Source organism: Eubalaena glacialis, chromosome 6 (genome assembly GCF_028564815.1).
Source record: "Eubalaena glacialis isolate mEubGla1 chromosome 6, mEubGla1.1.hap2.+ XY, whole genome shotgun sequence".
In the NCBI taxonomy this organism is placed as follows: Eukaryota; Metazoa; Chordata; class Mammalia; order Artiodactyla; family Balaenidae; genus Eubalaena; species Eubalaena glacialis.
This window is the reverse complement of record NC_083721.1, coordinates 130270505-130290904: the sequence shown is the minus strand read 5'-3', so window position 1 is coordinate 130290904 and position 20400 is coordinate 130270505. Positions and strand designations below refer to the sequence as shown.

Genomic DNA, 20400 nt, shown 5'->3' with positions numbered 1-20400 from the left:
TCCACCAGCCTCTTTGTAGAAAAACTAGCCTCCTAGGCCTTCTCCAAATTCCAAAGAATAAATTTAATTATAGAGAAGGGAGAAAATGCAGAAGCAAAGGAAAACAATCAAGCAAGACAAAATAATAATAGTTTAGCCATTAAACAAAGTCAAGGACCTTTAGTTCCTCCTCAAGGGCTATAGATAATAATCTGAGCCAGGGAATTCCCTGGCGGTCCGGTGGTTAAGACTCCGTGCTTCCAACACAGGGGGCACGGGTTTGATCCCTGAGCCATACCATATCCTTTGAGCTATTTTGCAGATACTGAAACTCCCACCAGGTGGAAGAAGTTAACTGTATGCTGATCACAAGCACGGAGACCTCAGACTGGTTGGAATCAGAAGGTTGATGATGTTGACTCCCAATTACCTCACCACCAAGCAGTCAGAATGTCCACAAGCCGATCACGCACCCACAACTCCCTCCTTCACCCTGTCTTCAAAAACCTTTCCCTGAAAGCCATCAGGGAGTTCGGGTCTTTTGAGCACTAACTACCTGGACTCCTGGCTTGGCGCCCTGCAATAAACACTGCACTTTCCTTCAACACACCCCGGTGTCAGTAGATTGGGCTTTACTGTGAGCAGGTAAGCAGACTCAAGTTTGGTTCAGTAACAACTATACTATAGATAGATACAGCCATAGTATACTATTTCTTATTGCTGTGTTGTTTTCCATCGTGTGAACATACCACAGTTCATGTATCCATTTTTCTGTTGAAGGACATTTGGATTGTTTCTAACTTGGGGCTGTTATGAATAAAGCCACCATACACATTCTTGTAAAATCTTTTCGTGGACATAACACTTTTCCCCCTTGGGTTATGCCCAGGAATGGAATCTCTGGATAACATAGTAGGTATATGTTTAGCTTTAATAGATAGTGTCAGTTGTGCTAATTTACACTTTCCTACGTAATATGAGTGTTCTAATTATTCCATGTGCACAACAGCACTTGGTATTATCTGTCTGTTAAATTTTAGCCATGTTGTTAGGCGTGCAATGGTGTCTTCTTGTTATTTCCATGTAGATTTTACAACAAAATTTTAATATGTCAATTTGAATTTTCTTCTTTTGTGACCAATAGGAAACAATAATTTAATGCCATAACATTCAAAATCTCATGGTCAAAGAAGGAAATAGACGATTATGAATAGGGATGAAAAAGTGCATCATGGCTTAGCTCTTAACTCTATTCCCAACCAACACCCCATTTCCAGAGGTCATACTGGTATGTTAATAAACTTGAGAATTCTCACTGACTTTCTCAAATCCAGAGAGAATAAAACTAAATCAATAGCCTCAACTCCTTCCCATGCTGAATGAGGTGAAATGGGAGGATTGTGGGAGAAAAATGGATGTGTGAACAATGAAAATTCTTTTTGCAAACATGAAGGGCCATTCACTGAACAGGTAGACCCTCTCCAATTGTGTGTGTGGTCCATGAGGAAAGTCCCTCTTATCGGGTGGGAAAGGAATTCCCTGATTCTGTCAGAGCAAAGACAGTATCTAGATAGAGGCACCCAATAATGAGCAAGATGAAAAAAGAAACCACATGTCAACTCTGGAAACATACTAAAAAGAGCATAAGCTGGGATGAACCTGAGCAGGCATTAATTAAAACTTCTTAGATACAACCAGATCTTTCTCCTGTAAATCAAGTCTGCTTGTTGAAATGGTTGATTCCAAGATAGAGAAAGTACAAAATGAGCGTGGATCATCTTGTGCCAGAAAACAAGGAAGTGCTCAAAGAATCTGAGACATCAAAAGGACATTTAGTGAAGGTTTTTCCACTGGCCAAATCTGAAACAATTTCAGCATCAAAATGCACAATCATAGTAACAGACTTTAGCCCATTGAATAAAGTAGGAATCTACTATTCCATCCTGACATAAATAAGTAAGTAAATAAATAGGAAAAGAGAGGTCTTATTTACACAAGAATGCTGATTGATAAGTATAGAAGGAAAGTTGGAGTTAGAAAATCACCATAAACCATCATCATCATCATCATCATCATCATCATCATCATCATCATCAACATCACTTGTTACAAGGAAGAATTTTTAATGAATGCTAAAACAATTGGGGAAAACTTTGAAGAGTAATAGGATACTTACATTGTCTCAATGTATCTATTATTTGAGACTATTTATATGATCTCAAAGTATCTTTCCAAAAGATACTAATTTTAACAACGAGAAAAATAAGGATTTTACACTAGAGAAACCTGGCAGACACCACTTAACAGAGTGATCAAAGTTAATCTCACTAGGAATGGACAAATCCACATCATGTGCCCCTGATACATTACTTCTATGGTATTCCTGCCAAAAATGCATAACCTGAATCTAATCTTGAAAAATAGGAGACAAATTGAAATAGACAAAAAAATTTTTTAAATAACTGGCCTGTCTTTAAATATATATATATAATGGTCATGAAATACAAGGACAGACTGAGAAAGATTAAAAATTAAATGATACTGAAGATTCGTGATAACTGAATGCAATGTGTTGCTATAAAATACATTAAGATAATTGCCAAATCTGAATAAGATCTGTAAATTAGATAGTATTGTATCAGTGTTAATTTCCTGATTGTGATCATTTTACTGTGGTTACATAAGGGAATTCCTTGTTTTTAGGAAACACACACTGAAATATTTAGGAACGTATGTATCTGCCCATCCATGTATTGCAGGGGCTAGAAGCTAAGAAACTATTGGGTTGGCCAAAAAGTCCCTTCAGTTTTTAAGTAAAAATGAAAGACACAGTTTTCATTTTCACCAAGAACTTTATTAAACAACATATTCACCCTTTTGTTCCACTACCTTCTGCCATTTTTCAGGCAACTTCATAATTCCTTCTTCCCAAAACATTTTATCTTTTTGAGCAAAGAACTGTTCCAGGTGCCTTTTACAGTCTTCCAGGGAATTGAATTTTTTTCCATCAAGAGAATTTTGTAAAGATCTAAATAAATGGAAATCCGAAGGTGCAATGTCTGGTGAATATGGTGGATGAATCAGAGCTTCCCCAGCCAAGCTGTAACAGTTTTTGCCTGGTCATCAAAGAAACATGTGGTCTTGCGTTATCCTGATGGAAGATTATGCATTTTCTGTTGACTAATTCTGGACACTTTTCGTCGAGTGCTGCTTTCAGTTGGTCTAACTGGGAGCAGTACTTGTTGGAATTACTTGTTTGGTTTTCTGGAAGGAACTCATAATAGAGGACTCCCTTCCAATCCCACCATATGGACAACATCACCTTCTTTGGATGAAGACCGGCCTTTGGTGTGGTTGGTGGTGGTTCATTTCGCTTGCCCCATGATCTCTTCCATTCCACATTATTGTACAGTATCCACTTTTCATCTCCCACCACAATTTGTTTTAAAAACGGAACGTTTTCATTACGTTTCAGTAGAGAATCACATGTGGAAATACAGTCAAGAAGATTTTTTTCACTTAACTTATGTGGAACCCAAACATCAAAGTGATTAACATAACCAAGATGGTGCAAATGATTTTCAGCGCTTGATTTGGATATTTTGAGTATGTCGGCTATCTCCCATGTGGTATAACATTGATCGTTCTCAATTAATGTCTCGATTTGATTGCTATCAACTTCAACTGGTCTATCCAACCATGGAGTATCATCCAGCGAGAAATCACCAGCACGAAACTTTGCAAACCACTTTTGACACGTTCAATCAATCACAGCACCTTCTCCATATACTGCACAAATTTTTTTTTTTTCGTTTTGGTTGTGTTTTTACCCTTCTTGAAATAATAAAGCATAATATGCTCTGAAAATGTTTCTTTTTTTCTTCCATCTTCAATATTAAAATGGTTACACAAAAATTCACCAATTTTGATATCTTTTTTTTAAGGCACGCTGATATGACAGCTGTCACATACAATCTAACAAAATTGTTTTGAATGAAGTTAAAGACAACTAAGTGCTACTAGAACCATCTTATGGAAAAAACTGAAGGAATCTTTTGGCCAACCCAATACATTTCTTAGACTCCCTTGCTGGCTGAGGTCTGGAATGGGTTTTGCAAATGAGAAACACTTGTGTGAGGTTAGAAGGTAGAAGAAAAGTAAAAGCTGTTGCTTTTCTCTTCCGGCTCTGGAAATTGTGGTGGCAGCTCAGCACCCCAGGTTCATTCAGTGATGGTGAATTTCTCACTGTTCCTGATCTCAAGTGAAATATTCCCTCCCTGTTTGCCCTTTATTCCTTCCAATAATTTTGTAATCTTTTTGCTTAAAATACAAAAAATGGGTTATTTTTTCCTGTATGTTGTACCAGCCAAGATGTCATTCAAGTAAAAGGCAACAAGCAAGATGTTTTCAACCATGAAAGTACTCCAGGGAGACAATACCCATGAGCCCCTCTTGAAAAAATATTACTTGACAATGAAATCCAGCCAAATAAGAGTTGAATAAACATAAATGACACAGCAAGGAAGAACTGTGTTTAAAAGATGATTGGAGGCTTCCCTGGTGGCGCAGTGGTTGAGAGTCTGCCTGCCAGTGCAGGACACACGGGTTCAAGCCCTGGTCTGGGAGGACCCCACATGCCGCGGAGCAATTGGGCCCGTGAGCCACAATTACTGAGCCTGCGCGTCTGGAGTCTGTGCTCCACAACAAGAGAGGTCGTGATAGTGAGAGGCCCGCGCACCGCGATGAAGAGTGGCCCCCGCTTGCCGCAACTGGAGAAAGCCCTCGCACAGAAACGAAGATCCAACACAGCCATAAATAAATAAATAAATAAATAAAATTTTTTAAAAAAAGATGATGATTGGGACCTCCCTGTCTGTTCAGTGGTTAAGACTTCATCTTCCAATGCAGGGGGTGCCGTTCGATCCCTGGTCAGGGAGCTAAGATCCCACATGCCGTGTGGTGTGGCCTAAATAAATAAATAAAGTCTCTTTTAAAAAATGGGGTGGGGTGGGGTGGGCGCGGGGGAAAAAAGAGAAATTAAAAATGGTCCACATCAAAAAAAAATCTTTAAAAAAAAATGGATGATTTAAAACAGAACAGAGTGAGGGGATTGGAAATGCCATGGTGGGGGTAGGGTACTTAATGAATATAGGGTGGTTCTGGAAGACCATGTTGATAGGGTGACATATTGAGCAGAAACCTTCATTAAATAAGGGAGTGAGCTGTGGAGATATCTGGGCAATGAGTTTTCAAGTCAGTTTATAAATAAAATGTTATACACATCAAGATAAAACATCCATCCCTGCTATCTGTATCTTATAATTGAACTAGGTGATTATGGCACCTACCACCACCTGATGGCAGCACATTCTACAGGAAAACTAAAGAGTGAGCAAGTCTGTGGTGGTAAAACTAAAGAGCGGCAAACATCACAGAGAGATAAAAGAGTCCTGTGGTGTCTCTAGCCTCTGAATTTTAAACTTGTCAGACATTCCATTCGGACTTTCTGATTTCATCAGATTTTTTGTTAAAAAGCAAGCAATATCTCTTGTTTATAGGTTTGATGACGTCCAGAGTCCATTCCAGTATTGTAAATGGTGAAGATTGGATTTGCTTTGCCTAAATTGTTACCTTCATGTCTCCATTTTCAAACTCATCTGCCTAATGTGGTCATCTTTGCTTGGGGTGGGTGTGGAGTTGTCTTTTAGTACCCAGGTAATCCAGAAGATGGCAACCCATCTGAAGACCTGCTGATTTTATAGTGTCTCTTTTCCTATAAATAATCGGAGCTCTTGTCCTAGCACTGATTTTGCAAGATCTGCCAGTGTTTCCACAGCTAAGTGCAGAGAAGGGGGTGTCTTAATTGTTCCATTACACAAATGTTTATGGACAAGCCAAGCTCTGTGTGGAGCAACGCACAGAGCTTTGCCTGGTCTGTTCCTGTTGACACTTCAGGTCAGAGCTTGGGTGCCACCCCCAACAGAAAGACTTCCTATGACTTTAGTCCTGATGAGGTTCCCTCATAGATGTTCCCTTTGCCCCACACCTTTTCACGTATCATCCTACATTCTAATGACTTGTTCTCTTGTCTCTCTTCCCTTTTTTTAAAAAATAAATTTGTTTATTTATTTATTTATGGCTGTGTTGGGTCTTCGTTGCTGCTCGCGGGCTTTCTCTAGTTGCAGCGAGTGGGGGCTACTCTTCATTGCGGTGCGTGGGCTTCTCATTGTGATGGCTTCTCTTGTTGCAGAGCACGGGCTGTAGGCACGCGGGCTTCAGTAGTTGCAGCACGCGGGCTCAGTAGTTGTGGCTCGCAGGCTCTAGAGCGCAGGCTCAGTAGTTGTGGTACACGGGTTTAGCTGCTCCGCGGCATGTGGGATCTTCCCGGACCAGGGCTCGAACCCGTGTTCCCTGCATTGGCAGGTGGATTCTTAACCACTGTGCCACCAGGGAAGTCCTCTCTTCCCTTTTTTTGAAAGCTCTGTGATAACAGGGAATGTATCTCTCTTGCTAATTGTATTACACCACCACCCCCCCAGCACCGTGCCTGGCACATAGTAGGTACCTAGTAAATATATTTTATTGAATGAATTAATTTCCAGGATCCTTGGTCCTCTTCTTCTTATTATTCTCTAAATGAGTCCCTTTCTCATTATTAAAGAAAAACAATTGCTTAATACATAGTGACTCAGTTTTTTACACTTAAATTCTTCACTCTGTGTTTCCTAAGAGCAAAGGTATTCTCTTTATAACAACAGTACAATTATCAAAATCAGTACATTAACAATGATACCTCATCTACAGAGTTTGTTCACATTTTGCCATCTTTCCCCTTGATGTCCTATATAGCAAGAGGGGAAATTTATTTTTCCAGGATTCAATCCTAGATCACAAGTTGTATTTAATAAGTGTCATGTCACATTATTTTCCTTTAATCTATAGCAACTCCTCAGCTTTTCTTTGTCTTTCAGGCCAGTTTTGAAGGATGTAGATGTGTTGTGTTTCTCAAGGTTTGTCTGATGTTCCCTCATGATTACACCCATGCATTTTTGGCAGGAATACCACAGAACTGATGTTGTGTCCTTTTCAGTGCATCATATCATGGTGTCTATTTATCCCATTAGTGGTGATATTAATTATAATCACTTGAATAAAGTGGTGTCTACCAAGTTTCTCTACTATCATTAGTAACTTGTGGGGAGGTTCCGTTTCTCATCATATTCCCACCAGTTAGTTTCAGCATCCATTGTTGATTCTTGCCTCAAACAAGTGTAACTCATATGGTTGTCAAGGGGTGGTTTTCAAATTCCATCATTTCTCCTATATTTTTAAGTTGGAATTCGACCACAGCAATTATTCAGTTATAAAAAGAGCATTTTCTTTTTTCTTTTTTACTGTAGTTTCTAATAGAAGACTTTTTCAACATCTTACTAATTCTGCTTTATGCATATACACATTTTACACCCGCCAAGCACCTGAATTACGGATGCATTATTTCCCATTGCAAAGCCCTTGTAGATTTTCCTGAATTGGCTGGTTGCTTAAGTGAGTGCTCAGTAATCCCATGTGGGAGAGTCCTATCAGGTCCCAGAGGATTATGTATGAGAGAGCAAATTATTGAACCTCTCAGAGTCTCACATTTTTGTCTGCTTGAAGGCAGGAACCATGTCTTTATTCCACTTTGAATCCCTAGTACAATGTGTGCACCAGTAAACCCACAGTTAGTGTCTGTTGAACTGAACTATTTCTCCTCTGCACCAGTGTTAGTCCGTTTTCCTTTTTAATTTATTTAAAGAATCTCTTCTGTTTTCAAATCTTTTAAAGGGTCTTCAAAATTCCTTTTGGGATCACTCAGTTTTTGTTTTGAATCTTTCTACATTTTAAGCTTTCCTTTTTTTTTGCATAGGTATGTTTCTACTTTCAAAAATATGGCTTTATTTCTCTACCGTGGCAGTTCCATTTAGATATTTATAAATACTTTTCAGATTTCTTTCTTGCTACTTACTTTCGATTGTGTATTTCTACTTTTTCTTTATTAAACTCACACTTTGTTGTCATTATTTTTTCAGAAATTAATACTGCTCTGAGATAGGGGAGGATGGGGAGAAATTTCCTTCCTGTTTTCAGGGGAGTCTGTGTGGCTATTCCCGCTCTCCACCACTGCGCCAAAGTTTTGTTGTTGCTGTTACGTGGAGGCTGAATCAACTTTTTTTATTACCCTCAATTTCTACTCATTATTTAGGTTTGAAGGATGTACCTAAGATTATTTAGTAGCAAAATTTGAACTAGAAATGGGATTCCTGATCCCAAGCTTAGGACTTTGCTAATCAATGCTTCTTTCCTGTAAAATGGCTATGTCAGTTTTCTGGAAATAAAACGGAAAAGCCTGGATGCTTTGAGTCATGTTCCCTAGCCCCTCCTCACTCTGATTTCAGCCACAGCTGTAATGATGGTTCTGCTGCCAGTTCAGATGCATGCTGCCTGTATCCTACCCCAAAAGAGAGCCTGCAGATTCTGATTTTCTGCATCAGGTTAAGGAAGCCCTCTCTGTTCTGTGCACAGGTACAATCCAGGAGGGTAGGGAATTAAAAGCTGCGGGGAAACCCTCAACTAATATAGGATGGGAGTGGTGGATTAATACTCCAACCTCAAGATGGATATCTAGGGGGTGGGGCATGCTGTATGTTTTTCAGGGGTCCTTAGGGAATAAGCAGTGACTTCAACAATGGACACTTCTATTGACTTTTTCTTCTTTCTTTTCTCACTCTGGCTGATCCATCAATTCTGTTCTATGGAAACACTTTCCAAATAAACTACTTGCACCCAAATCATTGTCCCAGGATCTGCCTTTGGGGGTGCCCAAACTAAGCCAAAAATTCATTCAACAAACATTTACTAAGTGAGTAGTCTATGCTAGGCAGTGAGATAAAAGACCTGGAAGATAAAATTCCTAGTGCCTGCTCTGAAGTGTATAATGGGGAGACAGACAAGTAAAATATTACCCCAAAAGTTAGAGTCTATTGTTGGAGATGCTATGTTAGAGGCAAGAACAGAATGATGCGTGAAGACATGAGGGAGGGGTCACCTAAGCTATACTTAGGGGAGGGGCTTCCTGGAGGATGTATTGCTTGAGCTAATTAATGAAATGTGGATCAAATACAGCTGCAACAACTCTATATCATACAAATGTCAATTGAAAATTTAGTTGATACCTCTGTACACTCTGTATAAGGGTTATGCTCTGCTCTGTTGTGGTATGTAGTACATGACATGATTCTAGGTGATACACGGATGGACATTTGAACATTTTTGTAGTTGTTATGTTAATGTGTACTAGAATAAAAATTAGGAGCACAATACACTTGATTTTTCAGAGTATTATGATTTAGGATGAGGCTAAAATTATTTAATCAGTTGAAATTGGCTTTAAAGAAAAATATTGAATAATAATACCTGGGTGCAGATTGGCAAAGATTGTGTGGGTGGTATGCAGAGTACTGAAATTTGGGAAATAGTGCTGCAGCAGGAAGAAAATCTACAACGAAGTCACTGCTTTCCAGAAAGTCAACAGTTTGTTAGGGAACACAGGCCCATAAGCGAGAATAGTACCACAATAAATTCAGAAACCAAGTACAGGGGGAAGATAGGAAAGCAGTGAGGAGCAAAGTGAAGGAGAGGCTAGCTACAACATCAGTTGGAAGACAATTGCTCTAGTCCAGGGGAGGGGTAATAACAGCCTGCATTAGGGAGTGGCTATAGCAATGAGAGAAAGACAAGTAATATAACAGGTTCATTGCACTCATCCTGTGAAAACCTTGCTGGTTGCGAGCAGCATGAAGTTGAAACCTGTTCAGCCAAGTCCAGGGCAGTTTTGTTCATATACACCCAAACACACAAATGGAGTGGGAGAGCTGAATTCATCAATCAGAAAATAGAATTAGAAGCATATTTGTATTTGGCCTCAATTATCAGAGGGTTTTAGTGTGAATTATTCAGATATTTGACCCCATTTTTTTCTGCTTGACTCAGAGGCTGCAGAAATGCTAACACATATATAACGTTTTCTACGTTCCAGCCATGTTCTAAGAACTTTATATTTTCCATCTTCATAGCCCCTTATTTTACACAAGAGGAAACTGAAGCATAGGAGTTTAAGTAACTTGCCGAGGTAATGCAGCTCTGTGAAGTAGCAAGGATTAAACTCAGGCGTTCTGGCTCTAGAGTATCTATTCTTAACACTACACTAGAATAAAAGGGTCGGGCAGATAATGCTGAAACAGGTCACACTTCAACGTTGGATCGTGAAACACTCTTACTGGTGGCAGGAGACCTGGTTCTGAGATCACAGTTTCTCCATCTGTAAAATGGAGATAATAACGACACTAGGAGTTTGGTGCAAAGAAGGAGTGAGATAATGAATGTGAAAGTGAACTTCAAATTATGTATTTGGCTCTACACACCAGTTTTTCGAAATAATGAGTACGCGAGCTCAAGAAATTGCAACAAATCAATCTGTGAAGCTTGCAGCAAGACTCCGCCCCTGAGGCTCCGCCCACCGCGAGCCGCAGGTGGGGCCGGCCGATCTTCTTTGCGCATGCGGAAACTGCTGCGCGCTCCCACCTCTCACCCAGGCTGAGAGTAGCTGCCGTTTCTGAGAGGACGATTCGTAAGGAGGCCCCTGGTGCGGTTTCCCTTTGCTCTCCCCTCTGCGGGCCCTGGCCGTACTTTAGCGGTGTCTAGAGCGTGTTCCGTTCTCGTCTACCTGCCTGACTTTCTGCAGAGGTAACTGTGGTTGGCGCAGTAGTCGGCTGTCGAAAGTGCCGGCCCCGGCGCCGGCGCCGGCTGCAGCCGGGTGGGAAGGCTCAAGATGGCGTGCCTGTTGGAGACCCCAATCCGCATGAGCGTCCTTTCGGTGAGTGACCGGCCGCAGCCGCCCGCCTGCCCGCCCGCCCGAGAGCTCGGGCCCAGCCCGCAACATTCACCACCAACGCGGCGTGCCTCCTGGGCACCACTCCTTGGGGTGGCCTCTGGCTCAGCTTTAAGCAGGGGAGTTGAGAGAGGGTGGGCGGGCGGGAGAGACGGGACCCGGCCGAGCCCGAGACGTCTCCAACTCCGGGAGCGCTCACCGGTACAGGTTCTCAGGACAGCGTCGGGCGGGCCGGGTGGTTGGACACACGGGCAGCTGGCCGGGAGGCGCGGCTTGGGCTTTGCCAGGCGTTTCACCGAGCCTTCTTCTTACCGATGCCGCTTTCCCGGGGCCGAGCGCTTTGCCGTGTGAGGTGTCGGGCTTGCCGCTGGCCTGGGGGTGAGCGCCCACTCAGCCCTCCGCGGCTGTGGCAAAAAGAGATGGAGGCTTCTTGGCCCCCACTGTCTCGGGGCTGCCAGGCCAGGTCTGTGTGGCTTCTATCGCGTCCCAGCACCCGGTCACAGGCTAGAGCTGCTTGCTTCTTGGCAACGGGAATTTCATATCAGCTGCAACGTCTGCTAGTGTATGTAGTTATTTAAGCCCCTTTTCTCCGTTCTGCTGCGGAGGTCGCAGCCCTGAGTCTAAAGGAACCTGTGACTGGCCTTCCTTTTTCCTTCACGGGGAGTCAAACGTTGAAAAAAGAGATCAGATTTTCCTACTATTGAAAGAAGGGAATGTATTGACATGCCAGGAAGTAATACCTAGTTTGTTCGCTTAAATTTAAAAATGAAACCAAAACTTTCACCTTTCGCTGTGTTGCTCTTGAGGGAACCAAGGACCGGGGTGAAAGTTACTAGGAGATGACTTAGAAGGGTTTTGCAACAAATGAGAGCTGTCCAGCTCTGAGAATGGTCAGTTTACCAGTGGCCCATTTGCTGTTGTTGGAAACAAGCAGGCAAAGACTGGTTGACCATCTTTTAGACTTATCGTGAAAGTCAGTCTGATATTGAGAGGATGGTTGGATTATAGATGCCTTGTCAGGTTCCTTGAGTCTGTGGCTCCAACGGGTTTCTCTTCCCTGACTTCTCCCACAAACACACTCACCTATCTGGAAGCACTTAGGACATTTGCTGCAGTTCACGGTTAGAGCATTGTGGCATATTCCACCTTGATTTATTTGGGCAGGGGTGGGGTGGGAGCTATACACACATTTGTCCTCTGATCCATTTCAGTAGTCCCTTTTCTTATTTTTAAACTGTAGCTGGGGAAATACTGCTCACCTAAGCATTGACTTAGCTTGTTACTCCACCTCTGACTGACACCTAGGAACATTTTGTGGGAGAGCAGGCCAATGACTTTCCCTCATTAGCTTTTTGTTGTTTTTTTTAAGTATGCATCTGGACTGTTCTCAGTTCCCTTAATTATCTAGCTTATCCTTCATTTGAAGCTTCTTTAGTTTTTGTACGTTGTTAACCCATGTAGTGTACAATTGAAATTTTTGGGTTTTTTTTTCACTCCCTCAGTAAATAATATTTCCTATTTTACTTCATTCAAAAACTTCTTGAAGAGTATTCTCTACTTCTAGTGGGCATTTGCTTTAGCCCTAGTCTCATTGGGGGCTCTTTTTTTTTTTTTTTTAAGGTTTTCACAGTCCCAAAGTCTGGTCTTTCAGTTCTGGAGCCTTGGGAAATCAGACCTTTGGATAAATGATTTAAACTGTCTAAACTCACTGATAATAATAATTTCAAGTGAAGCCTGTACCTTTCAAAGTTCTCCCTAGGGCACCACTTTTTGAAATACAAAGTGCAAGTGGAACAGGAATTAATCATCAGAACTTATCTTGAAAATAATTGGTTCCTTTAATAGGCTACTATTTTGCACCAGTTGTGTACAACACCCAGTGCACAGTTGAGCTCAGCTGTGCCTTCAGGAAGCTCACCGTCGGAATGACTCCATAACCTGAGAAACATAATTCACACCAGGGGCAGATCAAATGGTTTTAAGGATTTTCCGTTCAAGGCCCTTTATACCTTCTCCTCTCTGAGAGATCTCATTCATTTTTATAACCTTAACTATAATCAACTCACACATCTACATTGTCAGCCTTGACTGTTCTCCATCTAGTCTTACGTCTTCAGTTGTGTGGATGTTACCCATCACTTTCCAACAAAGCACGTTCCTTCTCCTAAGAGAACTTAGTCCTGACTTCCCATTTCTGTTAGTGGTATTATCTTTCATGGATCACCCACTGTTAAAGCACTTGAATCATCATTGACTCTTCCGCCTTTCATGCCCCTATAGCTAATCAGTCCTTAAGTTCTGTTGGCTCTTCATTCTCAGTGTTTCTCACATCTGTCTTTTCCCATGACCACCCTCTCATTCCGGAACTTATCATTTTGTGCCTGCATTACCACAGTTCCTTGCAGTTATTTTTACTGCCTCTAGTGTCTTATCCTCTTAGTTGAATTCAGTTCTCCGCATTTATTTCCCTATACAGCACATCGGATGCACCGGTTCCCTGTTTCAATTCTTCAGTGGGTTCCTGTTGCTGAAAGGCTGATGTTCATATTCAGCTTTGGATATAAGATTCTTTATCCTCTGCATGAACCTCCTATCCCATATAAACTGGCTTTCTCAAGTTGAAGTGATCTTGGGTTCTTACAAACCCCAGTAACTCTTGTTGTCTGCCTGCTCGTTTGCACATATGAATTATAGCTTTGTATAGGTTTATTCATGTAACATATTTTGAGCTTCTGTCATTTGCCAGGCATGGCATTGGGTTTGGGAATACAGTGGTGAGCTACCTAGACTGTCTTTGCCTTCTTGGAGATTAGCCTGATGGGGAAAATAGACATCAAAATGTCACACAGTTTTTTGTGAATGGTGATTAGTGTTATGAATGAAAAATATAGGGTGCTGTACAAGCATGTAATAGGGGAACGTGTTCTAATATGGAGAGCAATGAGAGCTAAGGAAGGTTTCCCTAAAGAAGTGACAATGAGCTAAGAGTTCAAGGACAAGTAAGAACTAACTAGAAAAACAGAAAAGCATTCCAGGCAAAGGGAACTGCTTTTGCAGTGGCCCTGAGGCTTTTAATAATTATTCTGTTTTATCTTCTTAGAGAGTAAATTAATTCAGAGGTAAGTGCTTGACCTTTTCTTCTTCTTAACCCAACTACTCTTTATAGCACTATGTCTTTCATATATTAGATTCTCAATAAATATTTGATTGAACTATTTATTTGGAGGAGTTGGACAGAATCTCCAGGTGTCTTTCTAGGCTACACCATGATCGCCCCTATCCCTCTTTGATTTGCATTTAGCATTACAACATCACTGTTTTCAACAATTGTATAAATTTTCCCATGTATCCCAAACTTTTGGGTGATTTTACATTGATTGCATTTTTTTAAACTTTTTATTTTGAGATAATTACAGATTCACAGGAAGTTGCAAAGATAGTACAGAGAGATCCCTGTGTATACTGTACCCAGTTCCCCCGTTTGGTCACATTTTATATAACTATAGTACAATATCAAAACCACAAAACTGATATTGGTATAAATATGTATACAGTTCTGTAACACCATAGTCAAGACCTCCCTCATGCTACTTCTTTATAGTCACACCTACCTACTGCCCCACACCCACTATCTCTAACCCCTGGTGACAACTAATCTCTTCTCCGTCTCCATGATTTTGTTATTTTCTATGTTACATAAATGGAGTCATACAGCATGTGACCTTTTGAGATTGGCTTTTGTCACTCAGTGTCATGCCCTGGAGATCCATTCAAGCTGTTGTATGTATCAGTAGTTTCCTCCTTTTTACTGCTGAGTAGTATCCTGTGGTATGTGGATATATAATATGGATGTTTGAAAGATAGTTTGCTTAACTGTTCACCTGTTAGAAATTTTGGACATTTCCAGTTTTTGGCTGTTACAACCTGCTATGAACAAACATGTACAGGCTTTTGTGTGGACATAACTTTTTGTATCTCTGAGATAAATGCCCAGTAGTGCAATTGCTAGGTTGTATGGTAAATGTATGTTTAATTCTTAAAGAAACTGACAAACTTTTCCAAAGTGGCTGTACCATTTTACATTCCCACCAGTAATGTTTGAGAGATCCAGTTTCTTTGCATGCTCACCAGCAATTTGGTATGTCATTTTTTATTTTAGCTGTTCTAATAGATATATAGTGATATCTCATCATGGTCTCAATTTACATTTCTGTAATGATTAGTAATGTCAAAAATATTTTCATTACTTACTTGCCATCCATATTTTATTGAAATATGAGTAAAATATTTTAGTGAAATATGAATAAAATATTATAGTGAAATATTTTTTCATGTCCTTTTGCCCACTTTCTAATTGGACTGTTTTTTTACTGTAGAGTTTTGAAAGCTCTTTATATATTCTAGATGTGAGTCCTTGGTCAGATGGGTGCTTTGCAAATATTTTCTCCCAGTCTGTAGCTTATCTTTTCATCCCCTTAAACATAGGTTGAAAAATGAACTTTGATCTTAATTTCACACCTTGTACAAAAATTAATTCAAAATGGATCATAGATTTAATTGTAAAATATAAAACTTTTAAAATAAACAAAATTTGCAGAACCTTGGGCTTGGTAAAGAATTCTTAGACATAACACCAGAAGTATGACCTATTTTTTTAAAAATTGGTAATGGACTTAAGATGAAAATTTATGCTTTTTGAAAGACCCTGTTAAGAGGATGATTACACTTTACTTTGGTCAGTTTGTAGTGATTCGAGAGAGACAAGATAATAAAATGCCTTTGAATCATACTGTAGGCTGGCACAGACAGCTAAGGCCTTCGTTACATTTATTTCCCAGTGCCATTATGCCTATTTGATGAGCAGTTATTTGAACTGTATAGGGTATTCCAAGTCTGGATATTCCTTCATTTTGTTCTGTTCTTGATGATTATAAGCATTTGTTGGTCTTCAGGTGCATAGTGATTTGCTCTCTTACATGGACAACTGACAAGAGTTAAAAAATTTTTTTCTGTGAGGTTAAGCTCAACTATCCTATAAGTATGAATTTGCCCTTTCTTGGTTTTTAGTAGTAAATGCAAAGTAAAATCTTGTAAGCACATTTTAAAGTTTCCCTTTTGTTTTCTCTACAAAACACCAGTAAGCACAGGGTATGTCAGGAGGTAGTCCTAAAAGAAAATCAGTATGAACTTCCTAATCTTTAATGGCAGTGTGTGAAGAATGGGAGATGCTCATCGTATGTTTCTGGACATCTTCTATCTTTTTAAGGAAAGATTGCCACCTGAATTCAGACAGCGAACGCTCAGGAAGTCTTTTAAGCTTTACCAAGAGTTAGGTAAGGTCTTCAGTTTCACTTGGATATCTATATCTAGCCTTCTTATCTCCTCCCATTCTCATCAAGAATTTTTAAGTAGTACCAGGAGCCAGGAATTTCAGTTACTCTGACTTGTATCTTTTTGATTTCTGATTTGGCAATTGTTTTGCATTGTCATATGTTATGTTGGCTTCTAGGTAAAGATATGGATTTATTGACAAAGGAAGATTTCTGTTATCTTCTGGAAATTGGAGAGCAGCTACCTTCACTGAGCTGTAGTGCTATGATCCTTAGGACTGTTTAGCTAGGAATGAAAAGTATTCCAAATAAGAGCTGTTTTGCAGAAACAGCCCCCACTTGTCACTTTGGTAGAAGAAAACTGTTTTGATCTCATTTCATAAACTCAGAAGAATAAAGAGTTAGCTACATTCTCTGGCATATTCATAAAACAGTTATTGGGGGAAGGGAATGATGAGACAGTGTTATGCTTTCTATTAAAAATGAAAAGTTATGGTCCAGCGGGAAGAGTTTCCAGCCTATAGAATCTATTAATATTTGGAGATCTTTACCACCTGCAAAATGATTAGAGAACACATGATTCTTTTGTTTCTGGAGTGTTTTAAGAATTTATTAGGCTTTCAAAAAGTTGTAAGACTTGACTGATTGGATAAGGGGAATGAGGAAAAGGAAAGAGTCATAATCATGATCAAGCATGGTTGACAAGATTTTTAGTTTTATATCTAGGTGGTATCCTCTACTGAGATGGTGAGGATTAGGAGCTGAACATGTTAGAGGAGTAAGGAGGAAAAATGAGTTTCATTTTGGACATGCTGAGTTTTAAGTGTTTTCTGGGAATTCATTTAGAGGTGTCCAGTAGGCAGCTGGATATTCTGGAATGTTTTCCACACCACCAAGCAATTCTCTAGTTCTCTGTGGATACTAGCTGGGTGTCCTACAATTTAACTCAATTCTGACACTGTTTACTTGGAGATAGTATCAGATTCCACAGGTTAAGTCCTGCAAGACTGCCCCCACTTCAGACAGCAGTTGCAAGTCCAGGTTGTTCTCCTGTCCTCTGACTGACCAGTTATACATCAGGGGTTCCCACTGCTCCCCCCTCAAATTCAGTCATTTGTCAGAATGGTTCACAAAGCTCAGCAAAACGTTTACTTCTGTTTACCGGTTTATTATAAAAGATACAGATGAACAGCCAGGTGAAGAGGTACATAGGGCAAGATCCAGAAAGGTCCCAAGTGCAGGAACTTCTGTCCATGTGGAACTGGGTGCACCACCCTCCTGGCAGGTGGATCCATTCACTTACCTGGAAACTTAATCACATTTTATTCAGGAGTTTTTATAGAGCGTTAGTCTCCAACCTCCCACTCTTCCACTTCCCAGAGGTTGGTGGATGGGACTGAAAGTTCCAGCCCTCTAATCACTTGGTCTTTTGGGTAACCAGTCCCATCTTGAGGCTATCTAGGGGCCCCAGCCTAATCGTTCATTAACAAAACTCTTGAAAGGTGTTCCTTATGAATAAGTAAAGACATTCATATCACCCAGGAAGTTTCAAGGGTTTCAGGACCTCTGTGCCAGGAACTGGGAGAAAGACCAAATATATTTATTAAACCACAGATATAGAGGTCTAGTGCTTAAACCTGGGGAGATGATTATTATTGGGAGTCATCAGCACATTGACCGAGTTCTTAACCTTTTAAGGGTAAGAGGCGCAACACCATCTTCCCCAGAAAAACATGCATCTGCCTAAAGAATCACATAATTTCAAGGGGCTCATAGATTCCCTGAAACCCACACATAAATCTTGAGTTAACGGTTCGTATTCTTTATTCATTCCAAAGTCAGTCACAAAAACATAGAGCAAAATTTAAAACTCATTTTAAATCATTTTGGAATGGTAAAAATTGTAACAACAAGGTTTTAAAACTCACGTAAGGTATCATGTGGGGGATTTGGCTCTGAAGAACTGTAATCTTTTGCCCAGATTATGCCAGTGATCTTCCCCAAGGTGTACTGTATGTACAGAAAGGGCTTTGTGTAGCAGATGGTATAGCAGGCCTGGGAGGCAGAGCTAGATGAGAGATCTAAGCCAGGACAAAGTAAGGCACTTGTGGATCTGGGCATAGGCAAAGTGGAATAGACAGAAATTACAAGTGGCCCGTGATACTGGCATAATAGTCACAGGCCACAATGTGGATGATGGGTCAGGCAGATCCTGAGTGGTACTATGGTCGGAAAGCTAATGCACCAATTGCTGGAAGTGACAGGCTGAGTATGAGTCAAGCACCATGGATAGCTCCGAGGCAAGGGTGTTTACTGCCTCTAAGAATCTGAAGCAAATAAAGCCTTTTTAAAATAAAAAAAAAAAATCAGAAGGCAGCTAGCCTGTCTGGACTGTACCACCTCTGAGGTGTACCATGAAAGATGGTACCTTGGATCTCAAAGTCATTACATGATTGCAGTCTTGAAGAATAATTTAAACTATTCTTATGGTCAGGGACAACATCACACCCGTGTCTGAATAGCCTCATTCAGTTATGTCAGTATTAAGAAGTAGGCATTTGAATGCATCCTAGTGGATTTCCTGGGCTATCTTATCATTTTGGAAGGCATCTAAATGAACCTTTGCCAACCCAGAGAATATCTCAGTCTTTATACAACTCCTCACAATCCTTGTCACTCTGATGTCCCATAGAAGGTTCTTGCTCCCTTGGACTTCCAGATTCTACTATTTTGCACCATAAATCCTTACATGGTCCACTTACTCTGTCCAGAGGGATCTCTTCTTGGTCCTCAGTCTTCAGACATTCTTGTCTACATTGAAGAGTAAATGAATAGAATTTAATAGTGAGAAAGAACCTTACAAATCATCTAGACCCAAATAGCTCCTTGTGATTTGTACTATACTTTAAAAGGATAAACATTGCAGTACCTGATTAGAAAGAAGCATGAATGCTAAATTGCTTCCAGTTCTTGAGACCACCTAAGCATCTTTATAGCATGTTGATACGATATACAAGGGCTATAATAATATTTTATTACACTAAAAACTCACTACTGAAAAAGTAGAGGCTACTCTTCATATTCCTTTTAATCTAACGGTGCTCTGGTTTTCCTGTTATGAAAAGAAAAATCCCCCTTTGTGTAAGTAAAATTATGGAATCTTTGCCTGAAAGAAGCCTGCAGATAATCTTTAGTTTGTCCGTGTCTGTTTTTTATTGGTGAAAACTGAGAACCAGAGAGACTGACCTGTCCACTGTCACATACTGTTGTCTATGAAGTGTCGTAGTCAGACTTCCAAACACACAGAGGAAAAATTTGTGTGCACAGCCTTACATTTTAGAATTTTATTTTCAAACTTTATATGAGTACTGATTTATTTGCTGTTTATTTTAAAATAAGTTCTCTTAACATGCAAAATCGGATTTTCAGTCTTAATTACTTATTGAGAGGTCAGGGCTGCTTCTTATCCAAGTAGATTAAGTTTAAAATTATATATTTCAGTATTTTCATAATTGTGTTTATGAGATTGAAACATTATATTCTAGGAATTTTAGTTGTCATAAGTATGTTACATTCTGCACTGATGGGACCCAGCCAAACTGAAGTGCCATTTTATAAACTTCCCAAAGTTGCTAGAGACTGCAGAAAAGCAGGGCTTTGGTGAATTTTGGGAGGAAGGATGCTGTAAACCTCCAGAATCACCAAAGAATGAATCCCATAATAAAAAAAAAATGTAAAGATAAAAATAGTTTAAAAAATACTATGTGATGGGTCTGCAAAAATTGAATGAGAATCTGATTGAGTCCTAATGGGGCCAGAAGTTTACTAGAATACAAAAAAGTAAAAGAAAAGAAAAATCAAAATATCCACAAAATTTGGGGTTTACTTAGGCATTTTCTTCTAATTTTTCTTCCTTTTGGAGGCAAGTAGGAAGTTTTTAATACATAGGGAGGGCATGATAGCCATCTGCAAGGAAAAGGTCAGTCTTTGTTATATTATCCTTTTCTGTATTGTTCCAGAGGGAGGTAGTTTTTTTTTCCCCTCAAAGTTAGGAAAAAATTCTCTAGTTCCTGGACTTTAAATGGAATAATTGTGAATCTGTGACTGATCTAAGCAGTACAGTTATTTGGCATTTCAGAAAATTGTCAAAGTGACAGTAGGAAG

General features: G+C 40.0%; 1 protein-coding gene across 4 annotated transcripts in view; it reads left to right on the top strand.

Moving 5' to 3' along the window:
* Nucleotides 1-10640: 10640 nt before the first annotated feature.
* ARMC8 (armadillo repeat containing 8) overlaps nucleotides 10641-20400 on the top strand; it is a 102274-nt gene continuing 92514 nt past the window's right edge. For all 4 annotated transcript variants that reach the window (XM_061194614.1, XM_061194612.1, XM_061194613.1 and 1 more), the window contains exon 1: nucleotides 10641-10891. Coding sequence is in view for 3 of the 4 variants with exons in the window: in XM_061194612.1 (XP_061050595.1) it covers nucleotides 10847-10891 (45 nt within the window). In the remaining variant the exon portion in view is untranslated. The remainder of the gene's footprint in view (nucleotides 10892-20400) is intronic.